The sequence below is a fragment of the Phyllostomus discolor genome, chromosome 7 (genome assembly GCF_004126475.2).
Source record: "Phyllostomus discolor isolate MPI-MPIP mPhyDis1 chromosome 7, mPhyDis1.pri.v3, whole genome shotgun sequence".
Lineage (NCBI taxonomy): Eukaryota > Metazoa > Chordata > Mammalia > Chiroptera > Phyllostomidae > Phyllostomus > Phyllostomus discolor.
In genome coordinates, this window is record NC_040909.2 from 46557537 (window position 1) to 46572460 (window position 14924).

A 14924-nucleotide genomic window follows, 5' to 3' on the forward strand; every position below is an offset into this window, starting at 1 on the left:
AACAATGCTGAAAGATGCTGTTTGCTTTACGTGTGACTCCATACCTTATCGCTATTGACTCCCTGTGACCCAGAGGGTCACAGGCTCACACACAGCTTCTGCTTTCCCCAGAGCCTTCACGTCCCCCCGCCACTGGGAGTAAAGTCCCAGTGCTGTTGACAACCCACCTTGGTACAGGCAAATCCAGATGCGTTATTCCACCCCCGCTGCAGCTTCCCGGACAGCCTCCGCCTCCGCTCCTCCCACCCTGTGCTGCAGGTCACCGACCCTACCAGTCAGCTGGTTCATATAAAGGGTGTGAGCCAGGCCTGCATACTCAGTGATGGCGTCTGCTTGGTGGCCCTGCCTCATCTTGGCTCTGCTCTCTGGCTCGGTGGCCTTTGGCTTCCCGAGAAGCCCTTCCCGGCTGCTTGAGGTAAGTCTGTCCCATCTTCACCATCTGGGCCTGATGTGTGGGCCGAGAAACCACCAGCCTGAGTGGTCCTTTACATGAGCGAGGGCAAGGGGGAGGGAGAGGGCAGGGCAATGAGCTGCAGGGGACAGGGCTGGGTGTTGGGAGAACTTACCGTTTAATCCTGGGCAAGGCTCTGAAGTCTCCCTGGGCCCCTTTCTTCCCCACCTGTCAAATGGGAAATGCTCCTTGAACTGCTCACCTTGCTCAGGAAACATAAAGGTCCACATCTGAGAAAAGGGCAGAGGCCTCTAGGAAGGGCTGAGTTGGGCCCTGTGGTGTGCAGTGGTGGCAGGGTGCTCCGTAAGGGGGCCTCATGGACCTGGGGTGCAGGGAAAGGCAGAGTGGGTTGGGGTATGTGGGGCAGGGGAAGAGCTCTGGATTCCATTCTCCCTGCCCAGCTCCCCTGGGTAGCCTGGAGACCTGCCCTCTCTGGATCTCAGTTTCTCCATCTATTCAGAGCCCTGCCTACTCTGCCAGGTGGTTCTGGGTGGGTCTTAATGTCCAAAGGCCCTCCAAGGTGTATGTGGGGGAGGGTCACCACTGAATCTTTGTCTCAGCCCAGAACCTGCACTCCTGCCACAGTGACCTTGGCCTTGTGTTTATCTTTGCTTTTGCAGAAACGGAGCCTCCTGGAAGGGGTGAGGACTTTTGCCAGGGATGGTGTGGGGTGAAGTAGGGCAAGATGGAGCTGGTTGCCCAACAGCTAAAGAGGTGGGACATAACAGCAGGTCCCACACAGCTGTCCAACAGCTCACAGACCCCTGCTCTGGCAGACCCCCATGTGACTCAAGACCCCCAGGAAAGAGTGCCACAGAACCATGCCCTCTTGGACTACACCAGGTGCAGCCCAGGACAGCCGTTCCACCAGTCCTTCCTTCCACAAACACTCACCAAGCAGCTGTGGTCCCTAGGCTGGGCTGGGGACACACAGTGAATGGCCCTGTCACACCCTCACAAAGCATCCTCATATCCGTGGTTAACCCAGATGTCTCCCTAGAGTTTCCCTCAGGCCACTGAGTGCCCGTGGGAAAGAGGATATTGGGGTCATAAAGGCCCACTGCACGCATTCGCTTTTCCCTCAGCACTGGAAATAAGTGCATATTTGGGAGGTAGAATCAGGCAATTACCAAAGGACACAGTAAGAAAGTAGAGCATGATCTTTCCAAATGAAAGTGTGAAAGGTGAACAGGAAGAGCTAAACAGGTCTCTGACCCCACTGGGGCAGACCTGCAGAGACCTGGCATGGCTGGAGCACCTCAAGTGGAGGACACAGGACCTGCCTGGAGGAACTCGGAGCCACCGGAAGCACTGTCTGTCCTCAGGGTGATGGGCAGCACAGGAGGTTTTAAGTGGGAGGGCGAGAGGGTCACATTTGTTTCTTTACAAGGTCTCACTGGCTGCAAGCTGCATGGGAACTAATTACAGGGTTAAGCAGGCAGATCAGGACCCTGCCCCTCTCTCCCAGCCCTTCTCCCTCCCCCTCCCCTCTCCTCTTGGCACAACATGAAGTTCCTTTTCATGGTGCAAAACTCCCCTCCCTAAGTGACTTCTTGCTGCTGAGCAACCAGTCAGGCTGAGCTAAGGAACTTGGGGGGCCCAGCAAATAGGGAGAAACAATGGCTGAATCAGACGTGGCCTCCGTTCTCCAAGAAGCCCCTGGTCTCTGCGGGCAGAGAGGTGCTCGGAAAGACAGGTGCATGCACAAGGCATTGGGACTGCCCAGGCTCCCATCGCCAAATGGTGGCCAATTGAACATGGGGATGGAGGAGGTCACCCAAGGTTCCAGCACGAGTGACTGGGACAATGGAGGGGTCACCTACCAGGCAGGGACTTTGCAATCTGTAAAAGAAGCTTGGAACAGGAGTGGCCAGGTTGAAGACTTGGCTTCCCAGTGGCCCAGGTTGGCAGGCCACCACTGCTGACTGCCATCCCCTCTCCCACAGGTGGTTGATGGCATTGAGGTCTACAGCACCAAGATCAGCTGCAAGGTGACCTCCCGCTTTGCTCACAATGTCGTCACCACAAGAGCCGTCAACCGGGCAGATGCCGCCAAAGAGGTTTCCTTTGATGTGGAGCTGCCCAAGACAGCCTTCATCACCAACTTCACCCTGTGCGTGCACTCAGGCTGCTGGATCTGGGCTCTGGGAGGAGTCTGGCCCAGCATGAGCTCCCCCAACTCTCTCTCCCTGCAGGACCATTGATGGTGTTACCTACCCTGGGAATGTCAAGGAAAAGGAAGTCGCCAAGAAGCAGTATGAAAAGGCTGTGTCCCAGGGCCAGACAGCAGGCTTGGTCAAGTGAGTATGGACCCCCAGGCTTTGGGGAGAATGCCTGGTGTGCAAGGGCTGCAAACAACAACCGCAGCAGTTATTATTATCATTGCAAAATGTGTCCATAATTCTCACATTATCTCATTTTGAAGTTGAGGCGACCGAGGCTTAGAGTGGGTAGGTGACTCCCCCAAGGGGTTGGGACTTGAACCCAAGGCCCAGGACAGGTGGAGTTGTGCAGTCTGTAGGGCATCATTGTCTTGCACCCCCATGCAGGGCCTCTGGGCGGAAGTTGGAGAAATTCACAGTGTCAGTCAATGTGGCTGCGGGCAGCAAGGTCACGTTTGAGCTAACCTATGAAGAGCTGCTGAAGAGGCACAAGGGCAAGTACGAGATGTACCTTAAGATCCAGCCCAAACAACTGGTCAAGCACTTCGAGGTAATCAAGGACCCCTGCAGGCTCTGCTGAAACTGGGGCGGGGGACAGGATGGAGGTTTGGAGATGGGCCTCTGGGACGGAGCTTGGAGCAGGGCTACGACCACAGGCCCAGCTCTCAGCACTGGCTGAGGAAGCCTGGGGAATCACAGTGGTTCTGGCCCCAGCACCAGGGACAAGAGGAGGAGGCTGGGCTGCACCCACCCGGATCCTTGGGTTCTGGGCCCTTGGGGACATCACAGTGTCTCTGGGTAGCCAGTAACTGGTTATGTGCATTACCTACATTAGATATGAAACCCAAAGAAAAGCATTTGGTGGTAGAAACTGGACACCATCAGGCAGGCAGTGGGAGAGCTTTGGGGTCAGAGTACCATCAGCAGGTCATTCTCTTGGTGGGAGAAACCGGGTGTAGCTGCCACAGAGTTTTCCGAAAAGCTGGTCCCTGCACCATCACTGACCCCTCTCCTTCCCTTGGCCTTGTCCTGGAGGCTGGCCTCTGCACTGTCGCTGAGTAACATTTCCTCCCTTGTGGCCATTTCAGATCGAGGCAGACATCTTCGAGCCCCAGGGCATCAGCACGCTGGATGCTGAGGCCTCGTTCATCACCAATGATGTCCTGAACAGTGCCCTCACCAAGTCCTTCTCAGGGAAAAAGGTGGGACAGATGCCTCTCAGGCCTGGGGGCAGGGGCAGGGACACAGGTCCTAGCAGGACCCCTGAGCACTAGGGCTTGGCTGGTGCTAGTGAGTGTGCGTGTGTCTGCAGCCATCATTGTCTCCCTGGCCCCCTGGGTCAGCAGTGAGGTGCTGGATGCCGGGGGCTGCTTGCTGATGATGACCTGCCAGGGGAACTGACCTGCCACAGGGGCCTTCCCCAAGCCCCCAACCTGTTGTCCCCCCCTGCCACCCCCCACCTCCATTTCAGCAGGTGCTTGATTACCTTGAAGTGTTTCATCAGTTGCCTGGGCTGGAACTGGTGACCGGTGGGGGGAGGGGGAAACCAGTTATAAAGCCTGACCTCATTCTACCTTGGGACGTGGGCAGGGAGGGTTACTGTCTGTTTTGCAGATAAGGAGACCGAGCCCAGAGAGAGTCATTTAGATCTACTGACTCCACACTGAGGGGTGGAAGATGAAAGGGAATTTTATTCTTGGTGCTGGTGGTTGACTCTGGTCCCCAAGCCCCTAGCTAGTCCAGGGTCTGGCTGGTTGTGGGAAGTGGATGCATAGATTTATACATGAAATGTAAACCCCAGTCATTCAGGACTTCCAGGGTGAGGCCCGAGGAGCACGCACTCAGAGGGCTGGTGGCTTCTGTAGCGCGTGGCCCTGCCCCAGCCCTCTCCTGCCTCCCTGCTCTGCTTCCTCCCTCCTCCCCCTCCCCTGGGCACCAACACATACCATCCAGCATGGAAGCTTCTTTACATGGTGCAAAACTCCCCTCCCTAAGTAGCTTCTCAGTGCTGAATGCCAAGTACACTGAGCCAAGGGACTTAGCTGAACAGGGAAAGACAAAGGCTGAATCAGACAAGGCCCTGCCCTCTGAGGTGCCCCTGATCTCCAGGGGGAGAGAGGTGCTCGAAAGGGCAGTGTGTGCTGGGTGGTGGCAGGGCCACCCAGGAGCTTGCCTCTGGGTTCCTCCCTGTGAGGGCTGTGCCTCGCTCCCTGGGGCACCCCCGGCTGAGGTCTGCAGTGGGCAGACCCTGGCCAAGCTGAGCAAGGCTCTTCATTTCCCCACTCAGGGCCGTGTGTCCTTCAAGCCCAGCTTGGACCAACAGCGTTCATGCCCAAACTGTACAGACTCCCTCCTCAAAGGAGATTTCATCATCACCTATGATGTGAACAGAGCATCTCCGGCCAATGTGCAGGTACCTCCTCACTGGTTTTGTCAGGCTGGTCAATTCTGCCTCACAGTGGGGTGAAGACTGGTGTGGGAGTAGCTGCATGTAGTCCCTTCGTCATCCTGGATCCTCATTCCAAGTGTGGGTTTCCTGTCGGGCATGGGTGTGGAAGATAGCCCAGAGTTTGCGTGGCACACTCGGGAAGGTGGGAGTGAGCATATTCTTGACCTGCTGAGTGTCTGCTTCTATTCGCAAGAGCACCAACGTGCAGTTGCTAAAGCAACAGGGCCCTCCAGTCTGCCTCTCCCCTTTCCAGATAGTCAATGGCTACTTTGTGCACTTCTTCGCACCCCAAGGCCTTCCTGTGGTGCCTAAGAGTGTGGTCTTCGTGATTGATGTCAGCGGCTCCATGCATGGTCGGAAACTGGACCAGGTACTGTCCTCTGTGCAAGTAGGGGTGAGGAATCTAGGGGAGAGATTTCCTTGTCCAGTGGACAAAGCTGATATTTCCAGTGAAAGAGGAGGGAGGGGAACAGGATAATTAAAGGCACAAAGCATCTGCCCCTCTCATTTCAGGCGGCAGGCTCCCTGTCACTAGCCTGGGCTGGGAAGCCACCAGGCTGTCTGCTGCTCCCTCTCCCAGCTTCTTGTCTGCTTGTCTTTCTCCTTCCCAGACCAAGGATGCTCTCCTCAAAATCCTGGAGGATATGAAACAGGAGGACTACCTGAATTTCATCCTGTTCAGTGGAGATGTGACCACTTGGAAAGACAATTTAGTTCAAGCCACTCCTGAGAACATCCAGGAGGCCAGGACGTTTGTGAATAGTATTCGTGATCAAGGAAGTAAGAACAGAGGGGGGTGCCCGCTCCCACTGCTTGTCTCTCCGCCTGAGCAGCCTGCTTTCCCCTCCTCAGGGCACAGACTTTGCTGGCCCAGGCCCTGCAGACCCTAGCTGCCGGTAGAGGTGGGAGTTAGGTGGGGGTCCTCAGGCTTGATATCAGGGTGTCTTTTCTGCCATCCAAGAAAACCCCTTCTTTCTGTTTTTAACCCATGATCATGGTGCCCCACAAATCCCAGCAAAATAAGGCTACAGAGAACCCTTATCATTGGCTGTTTCTTATGGAAAATCACAAGTGATGTCTTTACTGCTCCCCGATCGTCCCAGTGAGGGGGCTGGAAGGCCACCTGACTATTTTCCAAAGTGTTTTTATAGGGGCCTAATGTCCCGAGCTCCTCTACCCCTGCCCCCTGAGCACCCATCCCACGGACCCCTTCCCACGGTGTTGTCATGTGCCAGTGACCAACATCAATGACGGGCTGCTGAGAGGCATCAACATGTTGAAGAAGGCTCGAGAAGAGAACATCGTCCCGGAGAGGAGCACCTCCATCGTCATCATGCTGACCGACGGGGACGCCAATGTTGGTGAGGCAGGTGGCCATGGCTGTGTATCCGAGCCACAGTGCCTGGCTGCCACTCCGGGCTCTGTAGCCTGCTTGCTGTAAGACTTTGGGCAGCTCTCCCCAGGATCCCCTGCAGACTGTGAGCCCCTGGAGAGTGGGGCTTGCCTCCCCCTGCCAGGGCTCCCCACCCTCTGCCCTAAAAAGGGCTCACGGCCATGACGCCACCAGTTCTGCACTTGCAGGGGTCAGATTTCTTCAGACAGACCTGGTCCAGGTGGTTGTTGTGAACACCCCTTTATCCTGCAGGTGAAAGCAGACCTGAAAAAATCCAGGAGAACGTGAAGAATGCCATCGGAGGCAGGTTCCCTTTATATAACCTGGGCTTTGGCCACAATCTGAATTATAACTTCCTGGACAGCATGGCCCTGGAGAACAATGGGTTTGCCCGGCGCATCTATGAGGATTCTGATGCCAACTTGCAGTTGCAGGTGTGCCTTGCTCGCGCCTGCCCCGGAACGAGGCGCTCACCCCTTGCTCTGGGAGCTGTTCCTCTTAGGTTGAAATCCACCTGTGGTCACCACTTACCCCGCAGTAATGGTTCTGGTTTTAGCCTCGGGCTACACAGAGCAGATCTGCTCCTTCCATGGGATTGCCAGATCAAATACAGGACATGGTTAAATATGAATTTCTGATTAAAAATGAGATATTTGTTGGTGTAAGTCTTCCCTAAAGATTGCATAAGACACTGTTTCTGTGCTGGGGCTGCCATAACACTGTTCTGGCAGCGGAACGGCTTAAACAATAGATGTTTACTGTCTCACATTTCTGGAGGCTAGAAGTCCAAGATCAAGGTGTTGTCAGGCTTGGTTCCTTGTGAGGGCTTTAGAGGAGGATCTTCCAGGCCTCTCTCCTTGGCTTGGTGGTCATCTTCTCCCTGTCTCTTCATATCATCTTCCCTGGGTGTGTCTGTCTCAGGGTCCAAATTCCCCCTTTTCATAAGGACACCAGTCCTATTGGATTGAGGTCCCTCCCAAAGACCTCATTTTAACTTGGTTAGGTCTAAAAACACCCTATCCCCAAATAAGGTCACATCTGGAGGTACTAGGGGTAAGGGATTTAACCTATGTATTTGGGGATACACAATTCATCCCATAACAGACATACTTATGCTAAAACTTAACTTCTTGTTTACCTGACATTCAAGTTTAACTGCATGTCTTATATTTTGTTTCCCTAACCCTGGCAACCCCACTCCTTCCTGGCACAGGTAACTGCACCCCTGCCCCTGCAGGGGAGCCCCCCAGGCATTCATCCCACCTGCTCCCATCCCATGCCCTGTCCTTCTCTCCTTACTTTCATGCCAACATTTTTTTAGTGCTTTCTATGTGCCAAGAGCTCTATCCTCACCTTCTGTGTTCTTCCTAGGCTGTGCCGGGGTGGGGCAGGGAGGGCTCCCACACACTGAAGGGCACAGGCGGGGCCACGCAGAAGTGGAGATGGGGCCGGGCCTGGCCGAGCCCATGCAGCTCGACAACCCTTGGAGGTGTCAGTGAGGGCACGCCCACGCTGTCCTCTCCGTGCCATCCCATCCTGGCGGCCTGAGGTGACTGGGTCCCTGCTCTGGACTCCAGGGCTTCTATGAGGAGGTGGCCAACCCTCTGATGACAGGGGTGGAGGTGAAGTACCCTGAGAACGCTATCCTGGACCTCACCCAGAACACGTACCCGCACTACTATGATGGCTCTGAGATCGTGGTGGCTGGACGCCTGGTGGACGAGGACATGAACAACTTTAAGGCGAATGTGGCAGGTCATGGGGTGAGCTGGGCTGGGGCTAGCTGTGGGTTGGGGATGGAGGGCAGCACCTGTGGAGTCTGTGCCTACTGGCCGATGGTCTAGCAGTGGCGGCCCCTGGACCGGGGCCGCCAGGGTCCAGGCCTCCATTCCCCAAGCCTCTCCCTTTCTCCTTCCCTGGCCCAGGCCATCAATGACCTGACCTTCACAGAGGAGGTGGACGTGAAGGAGATGGAGAAGGCCCTGCAGGAGCAGGACTACATTTTTGGGAACTACATCGAGCGGCTCTGGGCCTACCTCACCATCGAGCAGCTGCTAGGGAAACGGTGACCTTGGCCCAGCCTTCACCCAGCCAGGCCCCACCTCAGGCCCCCACCTCAGGCCCCCAGCACTGCCCCAGCATCACCCTGTGCAGGGCTCTGCTCTGGGTGTCCCCAAGAGGAAGAGGACTGGGCCACACCCCAAGAAGCACACCCCAGACACATTCCTAGCTGCCCTGCCCCCTTCCTGCCTAGCTCCTTGAATGTTGTTCCAGGGGCAGAGCCAGCCTGGCATCTGGGGGTGGGAGTGGAGAGGCTGAAGGGTGGGGTTCGGCCCTTGGTCCCCAGAAGGTGGGGCCTGGGCCCACTTGAGAGGGCCATGCCGGCCTTCTTTCAGGTGGGACCAGCCTATAAGGTACCTGGTGCGGAGCGGGGCCCATGCTGATCACTCATCACGAAGGAGTGCTGCAGTGGCCATTTCAAGCCCCTTCTATTTTATAGGTTGGGAAACTGAGGCCCCTCAGAGAAGAAGCACAGCCTATCCATCTGTCCCAGGGAACTGCAAACCAGTTTTTTTCTGAGCACTGATAGGCTGCGCTGAGGCTCCTGGACTGGTGCTGGGAGTCAGAGCAGGGGAAGGTGGGGAGGGCAGACCTCCAGGTTGACCTTCTCACCACTTCCCTCCCTATAGCAAGAATGCCCATGGGGATGAGAAGGAGAATCTCACAGCCCAGGCCCTGGACCTGTCCCTCAAGTACCACTTTGTGACTCCACTGACCTCTATGGTGGTGACCAAGCCTGAGGACCATGAGAACAAGATGGCCCTTGCCAACAAGCCTGGGGAAGGTGGGCACAGAGAGTGAAGGCCAGAACTCAGAGGCTTTCCTCCAGGACTTGGGCCTTAGGGGCCCTGAAGAGGAGTGGGCCAGGCTGGGGAGACCCAGACCCACTGAAGAGGAGCTGGCCCAGAAGGCACTGAAGGGAAACTGGGAAAGGAAGGCCTGGGAGGGTGTTGTTGGGGGTGGTGAAGCCGTCAGCATGGACAATGGGGTGTGAGCTGAACAGGGGCTTCCGAGTCTCTAAAGGGATATGAATACAGGGGTGAGTAACCTTCCCAAAGTAATTTCCAGGGAAGGGACTTAGGCCACAACATGGAGAGGCCCAGCTGGACCAGAGGAAGCACTCCCAGCCTTAAAACTAAGCCTGGAGCATGTGCCTGGGGATTGCGAGAAGAAAGGGCTGTGAGAGCTGGAGGCTGGGACCAGGCCCACTCACCACACCCCAAGAGGGGATTCCTGAGTGTCCCCGCAACTGGGCACAGGAGGTGCAGGGTTGGCATTGGGAGGCAGGGGAGGCAAACAGCTGGTCTGAGTCAGGCCAGGAGCTCCTGGTTCCAGCAAACACCCCATGGGAGCACGGCTGGCTGATGGGAGGCCCACAGCCTGGGGCTGGTTGGATGGACAGGCAGCAAGGTGGCTGCATTGGCCAGCAGTCTGTGGCTTCTAACACATTTCTTCTATTCTCCCTCACAGGGCTTGCGGATGCAGGTGAGCTTCAGCTAGCAGTGGGATGGGTGTCCCAGGATGGGGACAAGAGAGAATAAGGAGACCTTTCCAAACATGCTGGAGGTGCCCAGCCTCAGAAGGAGCCCTCAGGACACCCAGGCTCAGGTCCCAGTTCTACAGCCACTCATGAGCAACCTTGGGCCAGGCTCTGCCCCTCTTTGGGCCTCAGGGCCCTTGTCAGTTGACTGGGGATTGCTTCCTCTGCCCAAGGAGGGACAGCATGAGAGTATTATATGACTCTCAAGATGGGCATTGTCCCACATCAGCCACTCACACTCCATTATTCCCACAGACGCCCTCTGAGGGAGTCGTCTTATGGTTCCCACTTTACTGTGAGGAAACCGAGGCACAGAGGTTAAGGCTTTTTGCTCAGGGACTCTCTCAGCAGGTGGCTGAGCCAGAACTTTGGCCCAGGCAGCCTGGTTATAGTGCCCAAGCTGGAATTCACAGCACCCTGTGCCTCTCTTACCATAAAATTGGAACCTCACCTCCCACACGCCCACCACCACCAGGCAGGGCTTCCCCAGCCCCTGCCTGCCTGCCTCGCCTCCATCAGTACAGGTTGTTCTATCCAAGCAGCGCATTTGGACTGGGTCATGGCTTTGCCCTTAGAACAGCCATATCAAGTATACAGTCACTGGTGCATATGTGCACATGATAAGTGTGTGTGTGTGTTTTATTACCAAGGACAATAGACAGCTGTGAGCCTCACCCCACCCCAATTGGGTGGAGGTCAAGGGCAGAGGACAATATCTGTTGTAAGCATTACTCATGACAGAGTAGCTGACCATCTAATGGCTTGCGTTTTAGTGGTACCAAAATGCCATGCCCTTGGCCTTAAAGCAACGCCCGCATTACCACCAGCCCTAGCAAGGAGTTCCCTGGACATTTCCATAGCCTAGGCCTAAGGGTCCCGTCCCTGCTCTCTATCTGTCATGGTTGGGGTTTCACTGGACACCAGTAGCCCCAAGACAGGCAGGAGGCATGGGGGCTGGGGAGAGGGGCACCCTAGGCTCCACTCATGATTGCTGTCTGGCTTCTTTTTTTCAGTGATCCCCTCCACGGCTTACCTGAGTGAGTATACGCTGCTGCCACAGTCCCCTGTCTAGAAAATGGCCCACAGGCGTCCTCCTAAGTCAGCTCTCTGGGACAGGCAGATGGTGGGATCCTGAGCAGAGGGGGTGGCTGGGCGGGTGTTGAGAGTAATAGGGAGCAGAGAGGGGGCCATGAATCAAACTCTGGGCGAAGTCCTGGTGCCTCCCCAGCCCAATCATCCTGTTTATCCCTCTCTCCCTTTGTGTCCACAGACAGCTACAACCCTCCTTCACCACCTTCCTACTATGGTGAGTTCCCCAGTTCCTCCTGGGGCAAGGCTCAGGGCCCAGGGCCCAGGGCCCAGCACCTCCTGCCTGTCTAGGAGTCCATCCTACAGGGGCCAGAGGGTGAGGAGAGGCCCCAGGAACAGTGAGAGGCCCGGGACCCAGGCCTTTCTCTGATGTGCCTTCAGTGGATGGGGACCCCCACTTCATCATCAATGTCCCAGAGAAAGATGATGCCATCTGCTTCAACATCGATGAAGACCCAGGCACAGTGCTGCGCCTCATTCAGGACCCCATCACAGGTGGGGGCTGTGGGCCGGGGCCAGAGGCTCTTCCTGGGAAGGCCTGGACACCCCCAGGGTAGGCATATGGACTAGGTCATCACTGCCCATAAGGCACCCACCTTCATATGCAGATTGCATGCTGGATGGGGCTGTCCAGGACTATGGGCTAACCAAGTCCCCCAGGGGCCAGTGTGTTTGGGAGATGGTTAGAATTAAGGGCAGCCTGGCCCTGAGCCCAGCCTATATCTGGGGAATAGTTTTTCTTTAATGCTACTCCCTTGTCCAGGCAAGAGGCAGGTCTACAATGTGGGCCCTCAGCCACCGACATGACCCAAGAGTGTCTAGGAACAGATAGTGTTAGCTCCAAAGTTCTGCTCTCTTCTCGGCACCTCCACTTTACTGCTTCCCACCACAGCTGGCTGGGGGAAGGAACATCCTTTGAAGGCCAGCTGCACCCAGGAGATCTCACTGGTCTCTTACTGCCCGTGTCTCTGGCAGGCTTCACAGTTAATGGGCAGATCATCAGTGACAAGAGAGACAGCTCTAACTCCGAGACCAGAAAGACTTACTTTGGCAAACTGGGCATTGCTAACGCTCAGATGGACTTCCGGATTGAGGTGACTCCTGAGAAGATTACCCTGTGGAATGGGGCTGCACAGAGCACATTCAGCTGGCTGGACACAGTCACGGTCACGCAGAATGGGTAAGGCCCCACTACTGGGCCTCTGAGGGGCACTGTGGTCCTATGATCTAAGGAGGCCCGAAGGGTTTGGAGAAACCCCAGGGCAGTAGAGCCATAAGGGGTCGCAGGGGAGACCGGTGGCTTCAGGGATCAGCCCCTGCCCAGGAGGAGGGTGACTATGGTAGACCCCAAACAACCCCTAGGTGCCCTGTCAGAGTTGGTAGCTGAGGACCAGTCATAGGGCTGACCTTGAGGGAAGGGCTGCATGGATGAAAGTTTTAGGTGCGCGTGGCAATCTGATAATAACAATAATCCTACTTGCATCTTCTCTGGCTGAACTGACTTGTTTCCAAACTCCTCAGCCTCTCCTATACCTGTGGATTACTCAGAACCTAGTGGTCAGGACGGGAGTGTTACTCCCACTGAGGCTCAGAGAGGGGCAGAACATGCCCAAGGTCACACAGGAAGCCAGTGGCTGAGCTAGGACTCAGCCCCAGGCCTCCCGGTTCCCAGGACAGTCCCCTCTCCTGTTTACAGAAGTGCCAGGACGCACTCAGTGAGGGGTGTCATCGGCACGTGTGAGGTGTCTTTTCCCCAACACCCATGGTAGTTTCTGGAGTCTGTGCTCTCAGGTGCCATGTACAGGGAAGGCCCTGCCAAGATGTCCTTGATTCAGATGCCCGGTGTCATGGCCACTGTGTCCCTTGCTGCCCCCTTTTCTCTCCTAGGCTGTCCGTGATGATCAACAGGAAGAAGAACATGGTGGTCTCCTTTGGAGATGGGGTGACCTTTGTGGTGGTTCTGCACCAGGTGTGGAAGAAACATCCCGTTCACATTGACTTTCTGGGCTTCTACGTGGTGGACAGTCACCGGATGTCAGCGCAGACACACGGACTGCTGGGTACGGAACATTCAAGCTTCAGGCTGTTCACAGGGCAGAGGGAAAAGCCGTGTGAAAGGCCATCCTAGTCACCCCAGACCCAGTACTCAACACCCCATTCAGCCTCCGCCTTGACCTTGGAAGGCCAGAGGCTGTGCTACCTGGGGTGTTGGCAGGGACTGACAGTGTGAATGCTTTTATTTCCAGGACAATTCTTCCATCCCTTTGATTTTAACGTGTCTGACATCCACTCAGGCTCCGACCCCACAAAGCCACAGGCCACGATGGTGGTGAAGAACCATCAGCTGACAGTCACCAGGTGAGGGAACTCATCTGACATCTCTCCCTGCCCAGTAACAAGCCAGGAGGAAAGAGCCCTCTCTGCCCATACACATCGGCCCAGCAGGCTCTTGTCTTCTGTGGGGCACCCTCACTTCCCTCTGGGATCTTGGCCCCCTTTAGGGCCCTCCAAGTCACAAAAAGGCCAAGTTTGGCCCCCTAGAAGAAGTAATTATGCAACCTCATTCCTGATCGAAGAGTTCTGGACTCCTGGAATTAGCAACTGCACTCCCTCTGTCGACAGTAGGTCGATGCATGTGGCCACTATCTTGCCCTCTCTGTGCATCACGGCATCTCTCTCTTTTTTGCAGGGGCTCCCAGAAAGACTACAGCAAGGATGTCAGAGATGGCACCAAGGTGTCCTGCTGGTTCGTCCACAACAACGGCCAAGGGCTGATTGATGGAGTCCACAGCGACTACATTGTCCCTGACCTGTTCTGAGATGGCTGGTCCAGCTCGCCTAGCACCTGGAACAGAGCCGAGCCTGGGGGGTGGCAACAATAAAGGCTGAGGTGGAGACCAGACTGCTGCCAGCCTCTGCATGCCTCCCTGAGCCCCTGCTCTGGGGACACCAGCCAGTCCTGTGGCAGCTCGAAGGAAGGGCTGGCTTCTAGGAAGGCAACTTCCTGGGTCTCCCCAGCAGTGGTCCTGAATGATGGGGCTGGTTGGGGTAGCACTCCAGGGAGTCAAATGTATGATGGTTCGGGAAGGAAAAAATCAAGAGCTGACCCTGGAGTAAACAGGCTCTGAGAAGGAGGGAAGGGCTGAATGCACCTCAGAGCCCAGGGGGGGTGTAAGAAAAGGCGGGGGGGCTCTGGAGCTCTTATCAGGAACTTCAGGCCCGGAGACCCTTCTATGACTCAGAAGCAGAGAGTGCTCCAGGTCAGACACTGCCTGCCGCTAAACGTGCATGCCATCCACCCTCCCACCAATCACCCATCCGCTCATCAGATGCACCCAACATCCTGGGCGAGGATCTGGGGGCACATAGCTTAGTGACTCAGTTCCTGTTTCCATGGGTGCCTTAAGTTTGCCTCCAGCTGGGCTGGGGGTCCTTGGGTTCCTCCAGTCACCTCCCATGAAGACCACCTGCTGCACTGTCACAAGTCCCAGGTGGGGTAGGAGTCAGAGCGGGTCCTGGACATGGGGCTCTGGGAGCCTCTCCCACCTGAACAGTGGGGACTGCCCCTTCCTCCTTCTCCCTGCTTCCAGAGAGAGCTTTTACAGAGCAGAACCAATCATTGCTCTCTGCCTAAAACCCTGTAAATGGCGTCTCCCACCCATTGCTCCTGGGACAAAGACGAAGTTCTTCTTGTGGCTTCTCAGCTTCCTGAGCTCCATACAGCAGGCACTTTCCCTTACTTTCTGGGTTCCAGACACACAGAGTGCTTCTAGTTCTGC

The 14924-nt window shown here is 56.0% G+C and overlaps 1 protein-coding gene across 2 annotated transcripts; it reads left to right on the forward strand.

The window, feature by feature from the left end:
- Positions 1-271: 271 nt before the first annotated feature.
- Positions 272-14047, forward strand: ITIH3 (inter-alpha-trypsin inhibitor heavy chain 3). Of its 2 annotated transcripts, XM_028518850.2 has the most exons (22): positions 272-415; positions 1072-1092; positions 2398-2564; positions 2647-2751; positions 3001-3163; positions 3702-3815; positions 4901-5026; positions 5316-5432; positions 5674-5842; positions 6298-6423; positions 6708-6889; positions 8033-8218; positions 8381-8520; positions 9146-9300; positions 9987-10001; positions 11070-11093; positions 11327-11362; positions 11527-11640; positions 12121-12325; positions 13033-13205; positions 13392-13503; positions 13835-14047. In XM_028518850.2, exons 1-22 carry the CDS (start codon positions 323-325, stop codon positions 13962-13964), a joined length of 2673 nt encoding a protein of 890 aa, XP_028374651.1. In that variant the 5' UTR covers positions 272-322; the 3' UTR covers positions 13965-14047. The 2 variants fall into 2 exon arrangements, with proteins under 2 accessions (XP_028374651.1, XP_035886778.1); XM_036030885.1 differs by lacking the exon at positions 1072-1092 and having other exon boundaries at positions 308-415.
- The last annotated feature ends 877 nt before the right edge of the window (positions 14048-14924 follow it).